Source organism: Hyperolius riggenbachi, chromosome 9 (assembly GCF_040937935.1).
Source record: "Hyperolius riggenbachi isolate aHypRig1 chromosome 9, aHypRig1.pri, whole genome shotgun sequence".
Classification (NCBI taxonomy): Eukaryota; Metazoa; Chordata; class Amphibia; order Anura; family Hyperoliidae; genus Hyperolius; species Hyperolius riggenbachi.
Window position 1 is genome coordinate 13,670,204 of NC_090654.1, and position 16,784 is coordinate 13,686,987.

Here is a 16,784-nt window from a genome sequence, read left to right on the forward strand (position 1 = left end):
GCTCTATTGTAGCTGCTAATGGGTTCCTCTATTGAGAAATACTTCAGAAGTGACATCACGTTCATCATATAAGAAATATAAAAAAATGATTTGGCAATATTTTTCCACTGATCAGAGTATAGTCATCATTATAAAATGTGTGCCATTTTTGTGTCATGTGATCATCATTTAATGCAAATAAAATTCTACCGGAATTGTGATCAACTTAAAGGAACCTAAAAATGTCATCTTTAAATATAAATTATACCATTTATCAGTAGTGTCTGCTAAATACATAGCAAGTTTTATTTAGTCGGACTCGATTCAGCCTGACGAAGAGATACAAAATAAATCTGGCGTCCTGCAAATAATCTGCATTTTCAGACAAGGACTTCTGTACCCCTGTTGCATCTTTTTTGCATATCAAATTTTATACAACATGTATAAATGTTCAGAACTCTGCTGCTTGAAGTGATATGGAGGAATATGGTTATTTTGGCTTTCTTATGATTCAATTGAAATGAAACTCCTACCCTGCCTTGGGTTTGCTTGTCTAGCCAAGCAGGAACAATACGGTCCTCATGCCCTTTTCATCTGGCCAAGCAGGAACCATACGGTCCTCATGCCTTCTCATCTGGCCAAGCAGGAACCATACGGTCCTCATGCCTTCTCATCTGGCCAAGCAGGAACCATACGGTCCTCATGCCTTCTCATCTGGCCAAGCAGGAACCATACGGTCCTCATGCCTTCTCATCTGGCCAAGCAGGAACCATACGGTCCTCATGCCTTCTCATCTGGCCAAGCAGGAACCATACGGTCCTCATGCCTTCTCATCTGGCCAAGCAGGAACCATACGGTCCTCATGCCTTCTCATCTGGCCAAGCAGGAACCATACGGTCCTCATGCCTTCTCATCTGGCCAAGCAGGAACCATACGGTCCTCATGCCTTCTCATCTGGCCAAGCAGGAACCATACGGTCCTCATGCCTTCTCATCTGGCCAAGCAGGAACCATACGGTCCTCATAATATAGGTAAAAGGCTGCGCATCCCTGACCCAATACTGTACAATTGAATGGTTAATCGCTGTGGCGCACACCGCCCCCCCTGGACTAAAATGTACGCCCGCATCCAAACAATGCAATACTGGTCTATGGAGAAATTTTAGCTTCCATCATACTATGATGGAAGCTAAAATTTCTCCATAGACCAGTATTGCATTGTTTGGATGCGGGCGTACATTTTAGTCCAGGGGGGGCGGTGTGCGCCACAGCGATTAACCATTCAATTGTACAGTATTGGGTCAGGGATGCGCAGCCTTTTACCTATATTTTGTATCCACAGTTCTGTAACTACCAGGCTAGCAGCACCCATTGTGCTATCCTGTTTTGCATGGTAAGTATTTAGTTTAGTTTTGCATATGTTTTGCATCTGTCTGATTGCTGAGTGTGTGTTTGAGCTATTTAAGCGGTGCATATGAGGTGGTGAGTCATTCAGATGCGGCCCATATTGGTGAGCGCTTGCTTTGTTTCCTGCTGTCCATACGGTCCTCATGCCTTCTCATCTGGCCAAGCAGGAACCATACAGTCCTCATGCCTTCTCATCTGGCCAAGCAGGAACCATACGGTCCTCATGCCTTCTCATCTGGCCAAGCAGGAACCATACGGTCCTCATGCCTTCTCATCTGGCCAAGCAGGAACAATACAGTCCTCATGCCTTCTCATCTGGCCAAGCAGGAACCATACGGTCCTCATGCCTTCTCATCTGGCCAAGCAGGAACCATACGGTTTTCATGCCTTCTCATCTGGCCAAACAGGAACCATACGGTGCTCATGCCTTCTCATCTGGCCAAGCAGGAACCATACGGTCCTCATGTCTTCTCATCTGGGCAAGCAGGAACCATACGGTGCTCATGCCTTCTCATCTGGCCAAGCAGGAACCATACGGTCCTCATGCCTTCTCATCTGGCCAAGCAGGAACCATACGGTCCTCATGTTTGCTTTTCTGGGCTAGGAAGAATCATATGGTCCTCATTGGGGATGGTCAATGAGATGAAAGTACCTTTCTAGCTCTTCTCTACTATAAAATTATTTTCTCATTTCTTCCTCAATTACTGTGGATGAGTTTTCTCCCGCCCCACACCTGGACAGACAAAGAGGGCAATGAATAGAGTTCCTTCCATTTATTAGTTCATCCAAAGCTAAAGATTTGTGCAGAAGTTGGACTACCAAGAGACATCTTGGCATCAATCAGGAGCTAACTTCAAGTGTATCTAGAAATCTTGGTTAAGGTTCATCAATCCTAAGTGTTGAGACTACACCTAAATAATTAGGTAGCAACCATGATGTTAATTACAAACTTGCCTCGCGTTTCCAAGGCCTGGACGGAAATTTCGCGAAGACATGTAAACAAAATGACAATTCTATACAAAGTGCAAATCACTTAAGGCTCATACGGATCCACATGGGTCCTTCCAGGCCCAACACCAACCCCCACGCTCTACAGCAACCTAGCCAGATAAGCTTTGGTAGAAGGCCAGCTTTACTCTTTCAATGTGATAGCAGAGTTTGATGGCCATGGCTGGCTTGAGGTCCATACAATCCTGGACAGCAGGTAGGCTGAGCAACAGCAGAGCCCGCCCATCAATTTCCTATTGAAAGAGAGAGAGGGGAAAAATATATATATCATTGAAAAATGTTTGGGTAAGTGTATTCATCATAATTCCATTATGTTCGATATAAAGCTAACCAGATGTGAAAAAAAACAAAAAAACTCATGACGTAATAAATTGTATGTGTAGCACGGATAATGAATAGATCATAAGTAACAAAGAAACAAGTCTCATATTTTTTATTTTCAGTTATATCGGGGTTTTTTTTTTGTAACTTTGCATCAGTTGTAATTTTTGAGACGGATTATCTACATCCCGCAGGACTTCAGCTCCTGCTCAGGGACATAGATAATTGTCTATTAAGGTGGATGGCTGCCACTCGCTCCCGCACGGGTACTTGTCACCGCCCGTTAAAGGAGAAATCAATGAATGGGAAAGCAGTTCCCATTCGATCTAAGTCCCCGTGTCAGTGATCGCTAGCATCAATTAGATGCCTGCGGTCATTGTAATATTGAAAGTTACACAGTCACATATAACTTCCTGTTAGCGTACTAATAGTATGCATAGGAAGATTATGCGCAAAGACATCTTGTGGCCAAATAGTAAAATTAAGCTACACATACTACACATATACAATAAAAAATAACCCCTTACTGCTCACACTCTCCTATAGTTACCCAAATAAAAGTATATGCATTTTTTTAAAAAGACAATTAAAAAAATACATAGTTACCTTAGGGACTGAACTTTTTTTAATATGTATGTCAAGAGGGTATATTAATGTTATTTTTGAAATTATGGCCTAGTAATTAGTGATGGATGCAAAACTGAAAAAAAATGCATCTTTATTTCCAAATAAAATATTGGCGCCATACATTGTGCTAAGGAAAAATTTGAAACGTTTTAATACCCAGGACAAATGGGCAAAATAAAATGTGTGGATTTTAATTACGGTAGCACGTATTTATTTAAAATTTAAATGGCCAAAAACTGAGAAATAATGATTTTTATTTTTTCGTATTTTTCTCGTTAAAATGCATTTAGAATAAAATAATTCTTAGCAAAATGTACCATCCAAAGAAAAACTAATTGGTGGCAAAAAAAAAAAGAATATAGATCATTTTGTTGTGATAAGCAGTGATAAAGATATTGGCAAATGAATGGCAGGAGCACTGACAGGTGAAAATTACTCTGGTACGGAAGGGGAAAAACCCCTCAGTGGTGAAGTGGTTAAACCAAGCTCGCCCAAGTTCATCCATCTGGCAGATCGCTTGCAGAGCGGCAGTCAGGGGCCTCTGTACACATGCCTGACTATCGGCTGAGGCGGCCGTTATCGACTTTGGTCAGGGGCGTGTAAGGAACTTTAGAGCTGTCCTTTAGCTCTGACAGTCTGATGAATGGAGACCACTAGGGCTTGGGTGTAGCCACATACCATAAGACATGTTAGCACCGGTTACCACATGCTTATCCTACAGATTATCACAACACAGGTAATACTCCTCACAGAGGAAGCTCTCCCGTTTCCAGCAGATTATAAACGCTCGTAACTGTTACCCGGCTCACCTGCTCTTGGAAGAGTTTTGCCAGATGTGCGCAGTCCGTAGATTTGATGTATTCGGCTACATCAGTGACGCTCCAGTCTAGGGGGCTTCTGTTCAGTGCAAGAGGCTCAGTCAGTTCAATGCGGGGATCCTGGGAAAAGGGGAACAGAATTAAGACTGCAGCCTGAAATCTTTTACTGTTGTGTGAAATCATTTTTCAGGACATAATAATATTATTATGTTTCATTGTATGTATATACACATGTATACAATATATGCCGTTTTATATTACCCTAGCACAGGGGTGTCAAACTGTAATCAAAGTGGGCCGAAATTGAACACAGACCAAATCGGTTGCCAACATCAATGTCTAGTGGTCCTCCTCCCTCCCCTATACAGTTCCTTGGTGTCTACTGGCCCCCACCCTCCCCTATACAGTTTCCTGGTGTCTAGTGGTCCCCTCCCTCCCCTATACAGTTCCCTGGTGTCTAGTGGTCCCCTCCCTCCCCTATACAGTTCCCTGGTGTCTAGTTCATCCCTGCCTCCCCTATACAGTTCCCTGGTCTCTAGTTCACCCGTGGCTCCCCTATACAGTTCCCTGGTGTCTAGTTCACCCCTGCCTCGCCTATACAGTTCCCTGGTGTCTAGTTCACCCCTGCCTCCCCTATACAGTTCTCTAGTGTGTAGTGGTCCCCTCCCTCCCCTATACAGTTCCCTGGTGTCTAGTGGCCCCCTCTCTCCCCTATACAGTTCCCTGGTGTCTAGTGGCCCCCTCCTTCCCCTATACAGTTCCCTGGTGTCTAGTGGCCTCCTCCTTCCCCTATACAGTTTCCTGGTGTCTAATGGTCCCCTCCCTCCCCTATACAGTTCCCTGATGTCTAGTTCACCCCTGCTTCCCCTATACAGTTCCCTGGTGTCTAGTGGCCTCATCCCTCCCCTATACAGTTCCCTGGTGTCTAGTGGCCCCCTCCCTCCCCTATACAGTTCCCTGATGTCTAGTTCACCCCTGCCTCCCCTATACAGTTCCCTGGTGTCTAGTGGCCTCATCCCTCCCCTATACAGTTCCCTGGTGTCTAGTGGTCCCCTCCCTCACCTATACAGTTCCCTGGTGTGTAGTCTACCTCCTCCCTCCCCTATACAGCTCCCTGGTGTTTAGTGCTTTCCCCCTCCATCCCCCATATGGCTTCCCTGGTGCTCTAGGGCTTCACCTCCAATATAGCTTCCCTGGTGGTCTAGAGTGGGCCAAACATAATGCAGAGTGGGGAAACCACTTGAGGGCCATATTTGATGCCTCTGAGGGCCAGATTTGCTCTGCGGGCCGTAGTGTGACATGCATGCCCTAGCATTAAGCACTGAGTTAACTAATGATTATTATTAACGTTGCACAAAATAATTGAAATGGTTTGTGTCACTGTTTGTCTCTTTTAGGTAGATTCGAGCCATTTGATTGCCTTGACAAACAGTTAAAAGCCCATCAGTGGATATAGAGAAGTATATTGTATTGAACTCTATAAGATCAGTTTACAAGTAAAAGGTAACTCATATTCATCCCGAACAAAACACTGTTGTTAGGATGGGACTCTTAGTCATTGTTTATGTCCATTATCTTATTTGTTGTGAGAAGCTACTGTACATATAACAGCAATGTATTAGGTTGGTCTCTTTGTAATCGTTTGTTCACATTCTGTTGTATAAATTATAATAATAGACTTTGGGAATATCTACACAGTATAGTAAGAGAAGACTAAACAATGTGTTGTGTATCTGCACCAACTTCATTGTCTGATATGTGTACAGTGCTTACATTGTCCTCAATGATATCAGCCAGGCAAACAGCCTTTCAAGTCTGAAGACAAATGCATCAAATGTCAAGGAGAAGGACAGCTCTGCATGCCAGTTTACCTCCCTAATCCCGGACTTGAATATACAGCTAATGATTGGACTTTAGCTGTATACATTTCATGATGTCATCATGTTGCTGCCCACTTTTTGTTTGGCATAAATTAAAGGTTCCACTGACAGCTAGTCAGATATTATAGTATAGAAATGATGAGGGGTGGAAGTACCCAAATTATGAATGCCAGATTGTATGTAAATCATAAAAAAAATATTAAAAACTAGAAATGAGGTACCCTACTTCTCCAGATGGCACAACCCAGACGAAAAAGGGGGCTTAGATCAGGTCAGATTTATTCAAGTATGTTTAAAGAGACTCCGTAACAAAAATTGCATCCTGTTTTTTATCATCCTACATGTTCCAAAAGCTATTCTAATGTGTTCTGGCTAACTGCAGCACTTTCTACTATGACAGTCTCTGTAATAAATCAATGTATCTTTCCCCTGTCAGACTTGTCGGCCTGTGTCTGGAAGGCTGCCAAGTTCTTCAGTGTTGTGGTTCTGCTATGAACTCACCCTTTCTGGCCCCTCTATGCACACTGCCTGTGTGTTATTTAGATAAGAGAGAAGAGAGAAGCTGCTCTAATCAGCTGGATAAATCGTCCTCTGAGCTGGCTGGGCTTTCACATACTGAGGAATTACAAACAAGGGCAAAGCTGTTTGCAAGAAGAAAAGAGCAGCCTGAAACTTCAGTGCATGGGGGAAAGAAACACACAAATGATCTCTTGAGATTCAAAAGGAATGCTGTATACAGCCTGCTTATGTATGGATGTATTTTCTATGTGTGGACATACTGTACATCAACCTACTTCCTGTTTTGGTGGCCATTTTGTTTGTTTACAAACAAACTTTTTAAAACTGTTTTTAACCACTTGTAATGCGGCGAGGAGCGGCGAAATTGTGACAGAGGGTAATAGGAGATGTCCCCTAACGCACTGGTATGTTTACTTTTGAGCGATTTTAACAATACAGATTCTCTTTAAAACAGACAACGCGTATCAGGGGTCTCCACACGCTTCTTCAGGTCAATATGACAACGCCTATCACAGGTCTCCACCCGCTTCCTCAGGTCAATATGACAACGCGTATCACAGGTCTCCACCCACTTCCTCAGGTCAATATGACAACGCCTATCACAGGTCTCCACCCGCTTCCTCAGGTCAATATGACAACGCGTATCACAGGTCTCCACCCACTTCCTCAGGTCAATATGACAACGCCTATCACAGGTCTCCACCCGCTTCCTCAGGTCAATATGACAACGCGTATCACAGGTCTCCACCCGCTTCCTCAGGTCAATATGACAACGCCTATCACAGGTCTCCACCCGCTTCCTCAGGTCAATATGACAACGCCTATCACAGGTCTCCACCCACTTCCTCAGGTCAATATGACAACGCCTATCACAGGTCTCCACCCGCTTCCTCAGGTCAATATGACAACGCCTATCACAGGTCTCCACCCGCTTTCTTAGGTCAATATGACAATGCCTATCACAGGTCTCCACCCGCTTCCTCAGGTCAATATGACAACGCCTATCACAGGTCTCTACCCGCTTCCTCAGGTCAATATGACAACGCGTATCACAGGTCTCCACCCGCTTCCTCAGGTCAATATGACAACGCCTATCACAGGTCTCCACCCACTTCCTCAGGTCAATATGACAACGCCTATCACAGGTCTCCACCGGCTTCCTCAGGTCAATATGACAACGCCTATCTCAGGTCTCCACCCGCTTCCTGAGGTCAATATGACAACGCCTATCACAGGTCTCCACCCGCTTCCTCAGGTCAATATGACAATGCGTATCACGGGTCTCCACCCGCTTCCTCAGGTCAATATGACAACACCTATCACGGGTCTCCACCCGCTTCCTCAGGTCAATATGACAACGTCTATCACAGGTCTCCACCCGCTTCCTCAGGTCAATATGACAACGCCTATCACAGGTCTCCACCGGCTTCCTCAGGTCAATATGACAATGCCTATCACAGGTCTCCACCCGCTTCCTCAGGTCAATATGACAACGCCTATCACAGGTCTCCACCCACTTCCTCAGGTCAATATGACAACGCCTATCACAGGTCTCCACCGGCTTCCTCAGGTCAATATGACAACGCCTATCTCAGGTCTCCACCCGCTTCCTGAGGTCAATATGACAATGCCTATCACAGGTCTCCACCCACTTCCTCAGGTCAATATGACAACGCCTATCACAGGTCTCCACCGGCTTCCTCAGGTCAATATGACAACGCCTATCTCAGGTCTTCACCCGCTTCCTGAGGTCAATATGACAACGCCTATCACAGGTCTCCACCTGCTTCCTCAGGTCAATACGACAACGCGTATCACGGGTCTCCACCCGCTTCCTCAGGTCAATATGACAACGCCTATCACAGGTCTCCACCCGCTTCCTCAGGTCAATATGACAACACCTATCACAGGTCCCCACCCGCTTCCTCAGGTGAATATGACAACGTCTATCACAGGTCTCCACCCGCTTCCTCAGGTCAATATGACAACGCCTATCACAGGTCTCCACCCGCTTCCTCAGGTCAATATGACAACGCCTATCACAGGTCTCCACCCGCTTCCTCAGGTCAATATGACAACGCCTATCACAGGTCTCCACCGGCTTCCTCAGGTCAATATGACAACGCGTATCTCAGGTCTCCACCGGCTTCCTCAGGTCAATATGACAACGCCTATCACAGGTCTCCACCGGCTTCCTCAGGTCAATATGACAACGCGTATCTCAGGTCTCCACACGCTTCCTCAGGTCAATATGACAACGCGTATCACAGGTCTCCACCGGCTTCCTCAGGTCAATATGACAACGCGTATCACAGGTCTCCACCCGCTCCCTCAGGTCAATATGACAACGCGTATCACAGGTCTCCACCCGCTTCCTCAGGTCAATAGGAGTGCCTTCAGAAGTTCAGCTTTCGACCAGAGCTATTCTATACTATAGAGTACTTTTGGTGTAATAATATCTCCACATTTGTGCACAATAAATTGTTTTCTTTTCATTTGAAAACTGATCAACGTTAATCTGAAATCTGAAAATTGAAATTTCTCCGACAGTTATGAAGTTTTTCCATTTCTTTTGCTACAGCTTTACTCTACTCAATGTGAACAATGAAAGAAATCTAAAAGTAGACCAGCATGCTAAAAACAGCTGAAACTTCAGGGCATACTCATCACCATGCCTTTATCTTACAGCATCACAGAACATGCTGGCACTATATAAATTCAAAATAGTAACACTAACTTGTCTTTTCATTGAAACCGAACTCTCTTGTGTCTATGTAAAGAGCTGCAGAAGATGTCAGTGCTATATAAATACATAATAATGATATGGTAGAACATTAGACTAGGACTATGGTAGGATTAGCTTGTGAACTCATCTGAGGACAGTCAGAGACATGACTATGTACTCAGTACAGTGCTGCAGGAGATGTCAGTGTTGTATAAATACATAATAACATGATAGGACATTAGACTATGACTATGGTAGGATTAGAGTGTGAGCTCCTCTGAGGACAGTCAGTGACATGACTATGTACCCTGTAATGTGCTGCAGAAGATGTCAGTGCTATATAAATACATAATAATAATATGGTAGGACATTAGACTATGACTATGGTAGGATTAGATTGTGAGCTCCTCTGAGGACAGTCAGTGACATGACTATGTACTCTGTAATGTGCTGCAGAAGATGTCACTGCTATATAAATACATAATAATAATAATAATAATATGGTAGGACATTATACTATGACTATGGTAGGATTAGAGTGTAAGCTCCTCTGAGGACAGTCAGTGACATGACTATGTACTTTGTACAGTGCTGCAGAAGATGTCAGTGATATAGAATGCAGCTGTACCCCTGCAGTACCTTGGCTGAGAGCAGTTTATTGCTGTCTAGGAACCAGGGTTTAATCTTCCTGTCACAAGTCACGGAGTGATCGCTGCGGGTGGGAGAAGCGGAGGAGGAGCCTTTCCCGGATGGTTCGGAGCCATCCAGATGCTCCGGGACACTCTCCTCGCTGGGGGAATCCTCATAGTCTTCCTCCTCGTCATCGCCACTTCCCTGCAGGGTATAAAAGAGAAAATTGCGATTACCAGAATATCAGGAAGACGTCCGATCAGAACATTGTGAAGTACACCAGAAGTGTGGAAAGTCTACCGTGCCAGCCACGGTCCCCCTATACCGTGCCAGCCATGGTCCCCCTATACCGTGCCAGCCACGGTCCCCCTATACCGTACCAGCCACGGTCCCCCTATACCGTGCCAGCCACGGTCCCCCTATACCGTGCCAGCCACGGTCCCCCTATACCGTGCAAGCCACGGTCCCCCTATACCTGCAGCCACGGTCCCCCTGTACCTGCAGCCACGGTCACCCTATACCGTGCCAGCCACGGTCCCCCTATACCGTGCCAGCCATGGTCCCCCTATACAGTGCCAGCCATGGCCCCCCTATACCGTGCCAGCCATGGTCCCCCTATACCGTGCCAGCCATGGTCCCCTTATACCGTGCCAGCCACGGTCCCTCTATACCGTGCCAGCCACGGTCCCCCTATACCTGCAGCCACGGTCCCGCTATACCTGCAGACAAGGTCCCCCTATACCGTGCCAGCCATGGTCCCCCTATACCGTGCCAGCCACGGTCCCCCTATACCGTGCCAGCCACGGTCCCCCTATACCGTGCCAGCCACGGTCCCCCTATACCGTGCCAGCCAAGGTCCCCCTATACCCTGCAGCCACGGTCCCCCTATACGTGCCAGCCACGGTCCCCCTATACCGTGCCAGCCACGGTCCCCCTATACCGTGCCAGCCACGGTCCCCCTATACCGTGCCAGCCACGGTCCCCCTATACCGTGCCAGCCAAGGTCCCCCTATACCGTGCCAGCCACGGTCCCCCTATACCGTGCCAGCCAAGGTCCCCCTATACCGTGCCAGCCACGGTCCCCCTATACCGTGCCAGCCACGGTCCCCCTATACCGTGCCAGCCACGGTCCCCCTATACCTGCAGCCACGGTCCCCCTATACCTGCAGACATGATCCCCCTATACCGTGCCAGCCAAGGTCCCCCTATACCGTGCCAGCCACGGTCCCCCTATACCGTGCCAGCCACGGTCCCCCTATACCGTGCCAGCCAAGGTCCCCCTATACTGTGCCAGCCACGGTCCCCCTATACCTGCAGCCACGGTCCCCCTATACCTGCAGCCACGGTCCCCCTATACCGTGCCAGCCACGGTCCCCCTATACCTGCAGCCACGGTCCCCCTATACCTGCAGCCACGGTCCCCCCTATACCGTGCCAGCCACGGTCCCCCTATACCTGCAGCCACGGTCCCCCTATACCTGCATCCACGGTCCCCCTATACCGTGCCAGCCACGGTCCCTCTATACCGTGCCAGCCACGGTCCCCCTATACCTGCAGCCACGGTCCCCCTATACCGTGCCAGCCATGCTCCCCCCTATACCGTGCCAGCCATGGTTCCCCTATACCGTGCCAGCCACGGTCCCCCTATACCGTGCCAGCCACGGTCCCCCTATACCTGCATCCACGGTCCCCCTATACCGTGCCAGCCACGGTCCCCCTATACCGTGCCAGCCACGGTCCCCCTATACCGTGCCAGCCACGGTCCCCCTATACCGTGCCAGCCACGGTCCCCCTATACCGTGCCAGCCACGGTCCCCCTATACCGTGCCAGCCACGGTCCCTCTATACCGTGCCAGCCACGGTCCCCCTATACCGTGCCAGCCACGGTCCCCCTATACCGTGCCAGCCACGGTCCCCCTATACCTGCATCCACGGTCCCCCTATACCGTGCCAGCCACGGTCCCCCTATACTGTGCCAGCCACAGTCCCCCTATACCGTGCCAGCCACGGTCCCCCTATACCTGCAGCCACGGTCCCCCTATACCTGCAGCCACGGTCCCCCTATACCGTGCCAGCCACGGTCCCCCTATACCTGCAGCCATGGTCCCCCTATACCGTGCCAGCCACGGTCCCCCTATACCTGCAGCCACGGTCCCCCTATACCGTGCCAGCCACGGTCCCCCTATACTGTGCCAGCCACGGTTCCCCTATTCCGTGCCAGCCACGGTCCCCCTATACCGGGGGTGTTAAATGCAAATAGACAGTGGGACGAAAATCAACAATTATACCAAGTCGAATGCCAACATTGACAGTTATTGAAAAAACAGTTAAAGTTACGGATATTTTTACTTTAAAGAGGAGCTGTTAGGTATAAGGTCTCAGAGAAAAAAAAACACATATATCAGTAGCTAAATATTGGCTGTACTTACATTACATATGCATTTCACTGTCCACGTTTGGACTTCACAGAATTTTTATATAGTATTTGCAGAGAATGATGCTCCTGACAGCTCATGGCAGGTTCCATGTTTGTCTGTCTCCTATGAAGCCAATTGTGATGTCATGTCCTCCCTGCTTCCTGATGATTCCACTCAGAAAAAATACAACACTACTGTGCAGTGAATATTAATGTGCCTAGGAACAATAGCGGACTCATGCAGTGTACTCTGCCCTGAGATTTTTCAGTGCTGGCTGTTGTAACATGAGACTGTAACTTCTCACTAGCAGCCGAGCGGAGGACCCAAGCAGCCCCAGAATGCTTTGCAGTATGGTATGCGGCCTGTCGTCCTTTTAAAAGCTTGGGTCTAACATCCTTGCTGTTCAGCACACATCAAAAGTAAGAGAGATTTTTAACTTCAGTATTGCCTTTTTGGCTTCCTTCTAAACTGTTTAACACAGGAGAATAGAGGTTTAAATTAGCTTTTGCAGCCTGACAGTTACTCTTTAAAAGACCTCTCCAGCTAAAACAGTAAGCAGAAGAGAAAAGCAGTTAAAGCAAGTCTGAAGCAAATTTAAAAATAAAAACCAGATACTTACCTAAGGAGAGGGGAGGCTCCGAGTCCCGTAGAGCCTTCCCATTCCCCTCCCGGTGTCCACATTCCGCCGCAGGCTCCTCTGTTCGAACGTCCCGCCGCGGGTGACTTCGTCAGTCTTCAGAAGCACTCGGACTTCCGAAGACCGGCGGCTCTGTACTGCGCACACACAAGTGAGCCAGAGAGGGCACTCGCACGTGCGCATTAAAGGGAACCAGAGGCCCCAGAAAGAAGATTTTATACATACCTGGGGCTTCCTCCAGCCCCATACGCACGGATCGCTCCCACGCCGCCCTCCTCCGCTTTCTGTATCTGGCGGTACCGGGTCCTGTAGTTTCGGCCAGTCGGCGGCAGCACGCGGCCGATTGTCCACATCACAGGTGCTCCCGGCATACCTGTACGCGTGCAGCTGCATACTGCACAGCCGCAAGCGTACGGGTATGGAGGGAGCCCCTGCTCATGCGGACATTTGGCCGCGTCCGCCGGAAGTGACGGGACCCGGTGCCGGACCCGGTGCCGGCGATCCAGGAAGCAGAGGATGGCGGCGTGGGAGCGATCCAGGCTTATGGGGCTGGAAGAAGCCCCAGGTGTGTATAAAATATTTTTTTTCTTTTTACGATTCCGGCGTCTCTGGTTCCCTTTAAGGAGTGGCCCGTCTTCGGAATCCCGAGTCCTTCTAAAGCGCACCCAACGCGGGACAGTCATGGGGTGCTAACGAGGGAGCCTGCGGGGGAACGTGGAGACCGGGAGAAGAGCGGGAAGACTATAGGACCCAGAGAGCCTTTCCTCTCCTTAGGGAAGTATGTGTTTTTTATTTTTAAATTCGCTTCAGACTCCCTTTTAAATTGGACAGAACTGACTGGTTTTGTAACTAGTCCATCTCCTCACGGGAGATTCTCAGGCTTTTGTTTGTTTTCAATGGCATTTCCTTAACAGCAGTTGCTAAGTCTAAGGGCCTGAGCCCACCAACGCAGTTGTGTCCACTTTTGAGCATCTGTAAGGGTGGCCACTAATGGTCCAATCTTTTTCATCCAATTTTACCAAATCTATGTAGTAGAAGAGTAAACTGATGGAATATATTAATTGGATACTATAGGCAGTTCCCTTATATTAGATAGAAATAGCAAGATTGGATAAAAAAGATTGGATCATTAGTGGCCACCATTACATTGATGTGCAACTGAAAAGCGAACACACCCACGTCAGAGGGCTCAGCCCCTTATGCTGGGCATACACGGTTAGAAATTAGCCGCCGGATCGACTCCCGCCGCGTTCCCGTGGCCACCCGGATCGATTCCCGCTCGTCCCCGCGCGCACTTCCTTATCTTCCGCTTGATTCCCCGCTATGGTTTACCCGCGGGTATCAAGTGGGGAATCGATCCGCGCGGTGATCGGACCTGTCAGATATTATCAATCGAGCCATCAGTAGCTCGATTGATAAGGCAGTGTCGACCCGAGTATGCCCAGCATTACAAATAACATACTGTGCAAGTGAGTACAGTAAAGACAACACTCACCCTGGAAATGCCTTGTTTGAGCTCCTTCCATCAGGTAAACGTTTTAGATCAACCCGAACACACACAAACAGACTGAAAGACAGCTTTTTCCCATCCGCCATAAACTTGATAAACTCTGAATCCTCTCTGAGATAATTAACACTGTGTACAAATTGTTTAAACATCTGTAATACCTGGCATACTTGTATAATGTCTTTTCTTACTTGTTACTATCACTATGTTCCCTATATGCACCGTGGGGTTGTCATGAAAAGTAATTTCGTTGTGTTACACAATGACAATAAAGTAAATTGATTTATTGATTGATTGAGTAGGGAGGCCAGCTGGTATCTTAATATTTTTGCAGTTAAAGTGCCGTTCCAGAAATGCTTTTGAAAGGCTGGGACATCAGGGAACATGACCACAAGGGTTACCTTTAAATCAAGCAGTGATTGGTTACCTGCAAGCTTCCCATAGGACTGTTATCCACAGAATTGGACGATCGTTTCTTCTTGTGGACAAAGAAATGCTTTTTCCTCCTCCTCTTCTTGGCGGGTTTCTTCAGTGCAGCCTCGATGGTCTGCAGGATGCCGGATGGATTGCTTAGGCTTCGAGGTCGGCGTTTTCCATAGTAATGTGCTAAACGAGACAGGAGGGGACAATAATACTGGTCAAGGCATCGATCACTATTTAATGCCACTGATCTCTCCTGTATAAATTCTCCTGTGGGAGAAATTACAGGAAGTCTCCCATTGGCTGGTCCTGATCATGTAAGCCTATGTAACCATCTTCCTGGGTAAACTAAAGGCAAGAGGTGTGTCACATGACGGTAACCAGCCAATGTGAGACTTACTAAACAGTCACAAGGTCCTGTATACTTTCTCATAAAGGAGAATGCATGCAGGCGAATAATCTTCAGTCAATAAGTCAATTCTCACATAGAACATAGAATGTATCCAGCCCACACAGACACAATGGTAAGGCTGCCCAGTAGAGATGGTCAAGGAGATGATTAATTATTATTATTACGTTGATGCAAATTGTATGCATATTTATGCAACTTGGAAAACGGACAATCAAAAGCAGAAGGCAGTGTTTCAATGCTGTATAGATTTGCATACCTACAACTCTGTGGGGCCCCCAGCAAAGCTGAGCCGCTGGGCCCCTGCAACGATCCTCTCTAGAGACTGACCCTCCCCCTTCCCCCACCCCCCACCACCACTTCCCGCCTATATAGCGAAGTGCTGCTGCAGAACTTCATACATTAACGGCTTCCAACAGAGTGGCACAACCTCCTTGTTCCTCTCTTGAGCTGCTCCCTGCAGTTCCTCTACTCGTGGCTCCTGTCTCTGATTGTCATGTGACGTGTGGCTCCTGCCCCTGCATCATGTCATGTGACGTGTGTCTCCTGCCCCTGCATCATGTCATGTGACGTGTGTCTTCTGTCCCTGCATCAGGTCATGTGACTCCTGTCCCTGCATCATGTCATGTGACGCGCATCAGGAGCCGCAGGGAGATACACTGTAGGGCGCGGCTACAGTGAAGAGGGTAGAGAAAATGATGCTTTGCTCCACTGAAAGCCAGCAATATATTGCTAAAGAGGGAGCCTGCGGAGGAACGCAGGGACCGTGAAGAGACCAGGAAGGCTCTATAGGACCCAGAGCTTCCTTCTCCTTAGGTCAGGGCCGGAGCTACCATAGGAAAAAATGGGCAATTGCCTCAGGGCCCCAGAGCCTGTAGGGGCCCCCAAGGTGCCCCTCCCCCATCTTAACTGTTGCTCCCCAGGGATTTTGCAGAGTCTTTGGCAGAGTAGCGTCTCATCTGTGCTGGCAGGCACTACACTGGCAAAGACACTGCAGAGGTCCTAGGGAGCACAGTTAAGTTGGGAGGTGATACGGGGAGGGTCAGCAGCCAGCTCCGGGCCCAGGAGGGAAATTTGGCTGCAACAAAAGGCCCCTAATGATGCTTTTTGGTTGGGGGGTGTCTGTTGGGGGGGCCCCAGGCTAATTTTGTCCTAGGGCCCCATTGTTACTTGAGCCGGCCCTGCCTTAGGTGAGTATCTTTTTTTTAAATTTTCACTTCAGACTCCCTTTAAGAAAAATTCCTTCCCAACTTCAGCTGGCAGTCGGATAAATCCCTGGATCAACTCTCCCGTAGAGGTCTCCCTCTCTCCCTCACTCCGTCTCATCTTCCAGGGAATTGTAGTATTTCAAAAGCCAGCTTACATACCGTGGCTGGGAATTGAACCCAGGCTGGGCCGGGAATTGAACCCAGGTCTCAGTGTGTAGTAGGTAACTCACTTAACCACTATACCACCAACAACACTACATGCTGAAGCCAGCCT

The 16,784-nt window shown here is 48.1% G+C and overlaps 1 protein-coding gene across 1 annotated transcript in view; it reads right to left on the reverse strand.

Annotated features, from left to right (window-relative positions):
- Positions 1 to 1,282: 1,282 nt before the first annotated feature.
- Positions 1,283 to 16,784, reverse strand: part of SFMBT1 (Scm like with four mbt domains 1) — a 101,060-nt gene continuing 85,558 nt past the window's right edge. Inside the window, exons 18-21 of the mRNA XM_068255033.1 lie at positions 14,901 to 15,079; positions 9,923 to 10,117; positions 4,151 to 4,279; positions 1,283 to 2,626 (exon numbers count right to left, since the gene is read on the reverse strand). Of these exons, the coding sequence (XP_068111134.1) occupies positions 2,486 to 2,626; positions 4,151 to 4,279; positions 9,923 to 10,117; positions 14,901 to 15,079 (644 nt within the window). The 3' untranslated portion in view covers positions 1,283 to 2,485. The remainder of the gene's footprint in view (positions 2,627 to 4,150; positions 4,280 to 9,922; positions 10,118 to 14,900; positions 15,080 to 16,784) is intronic.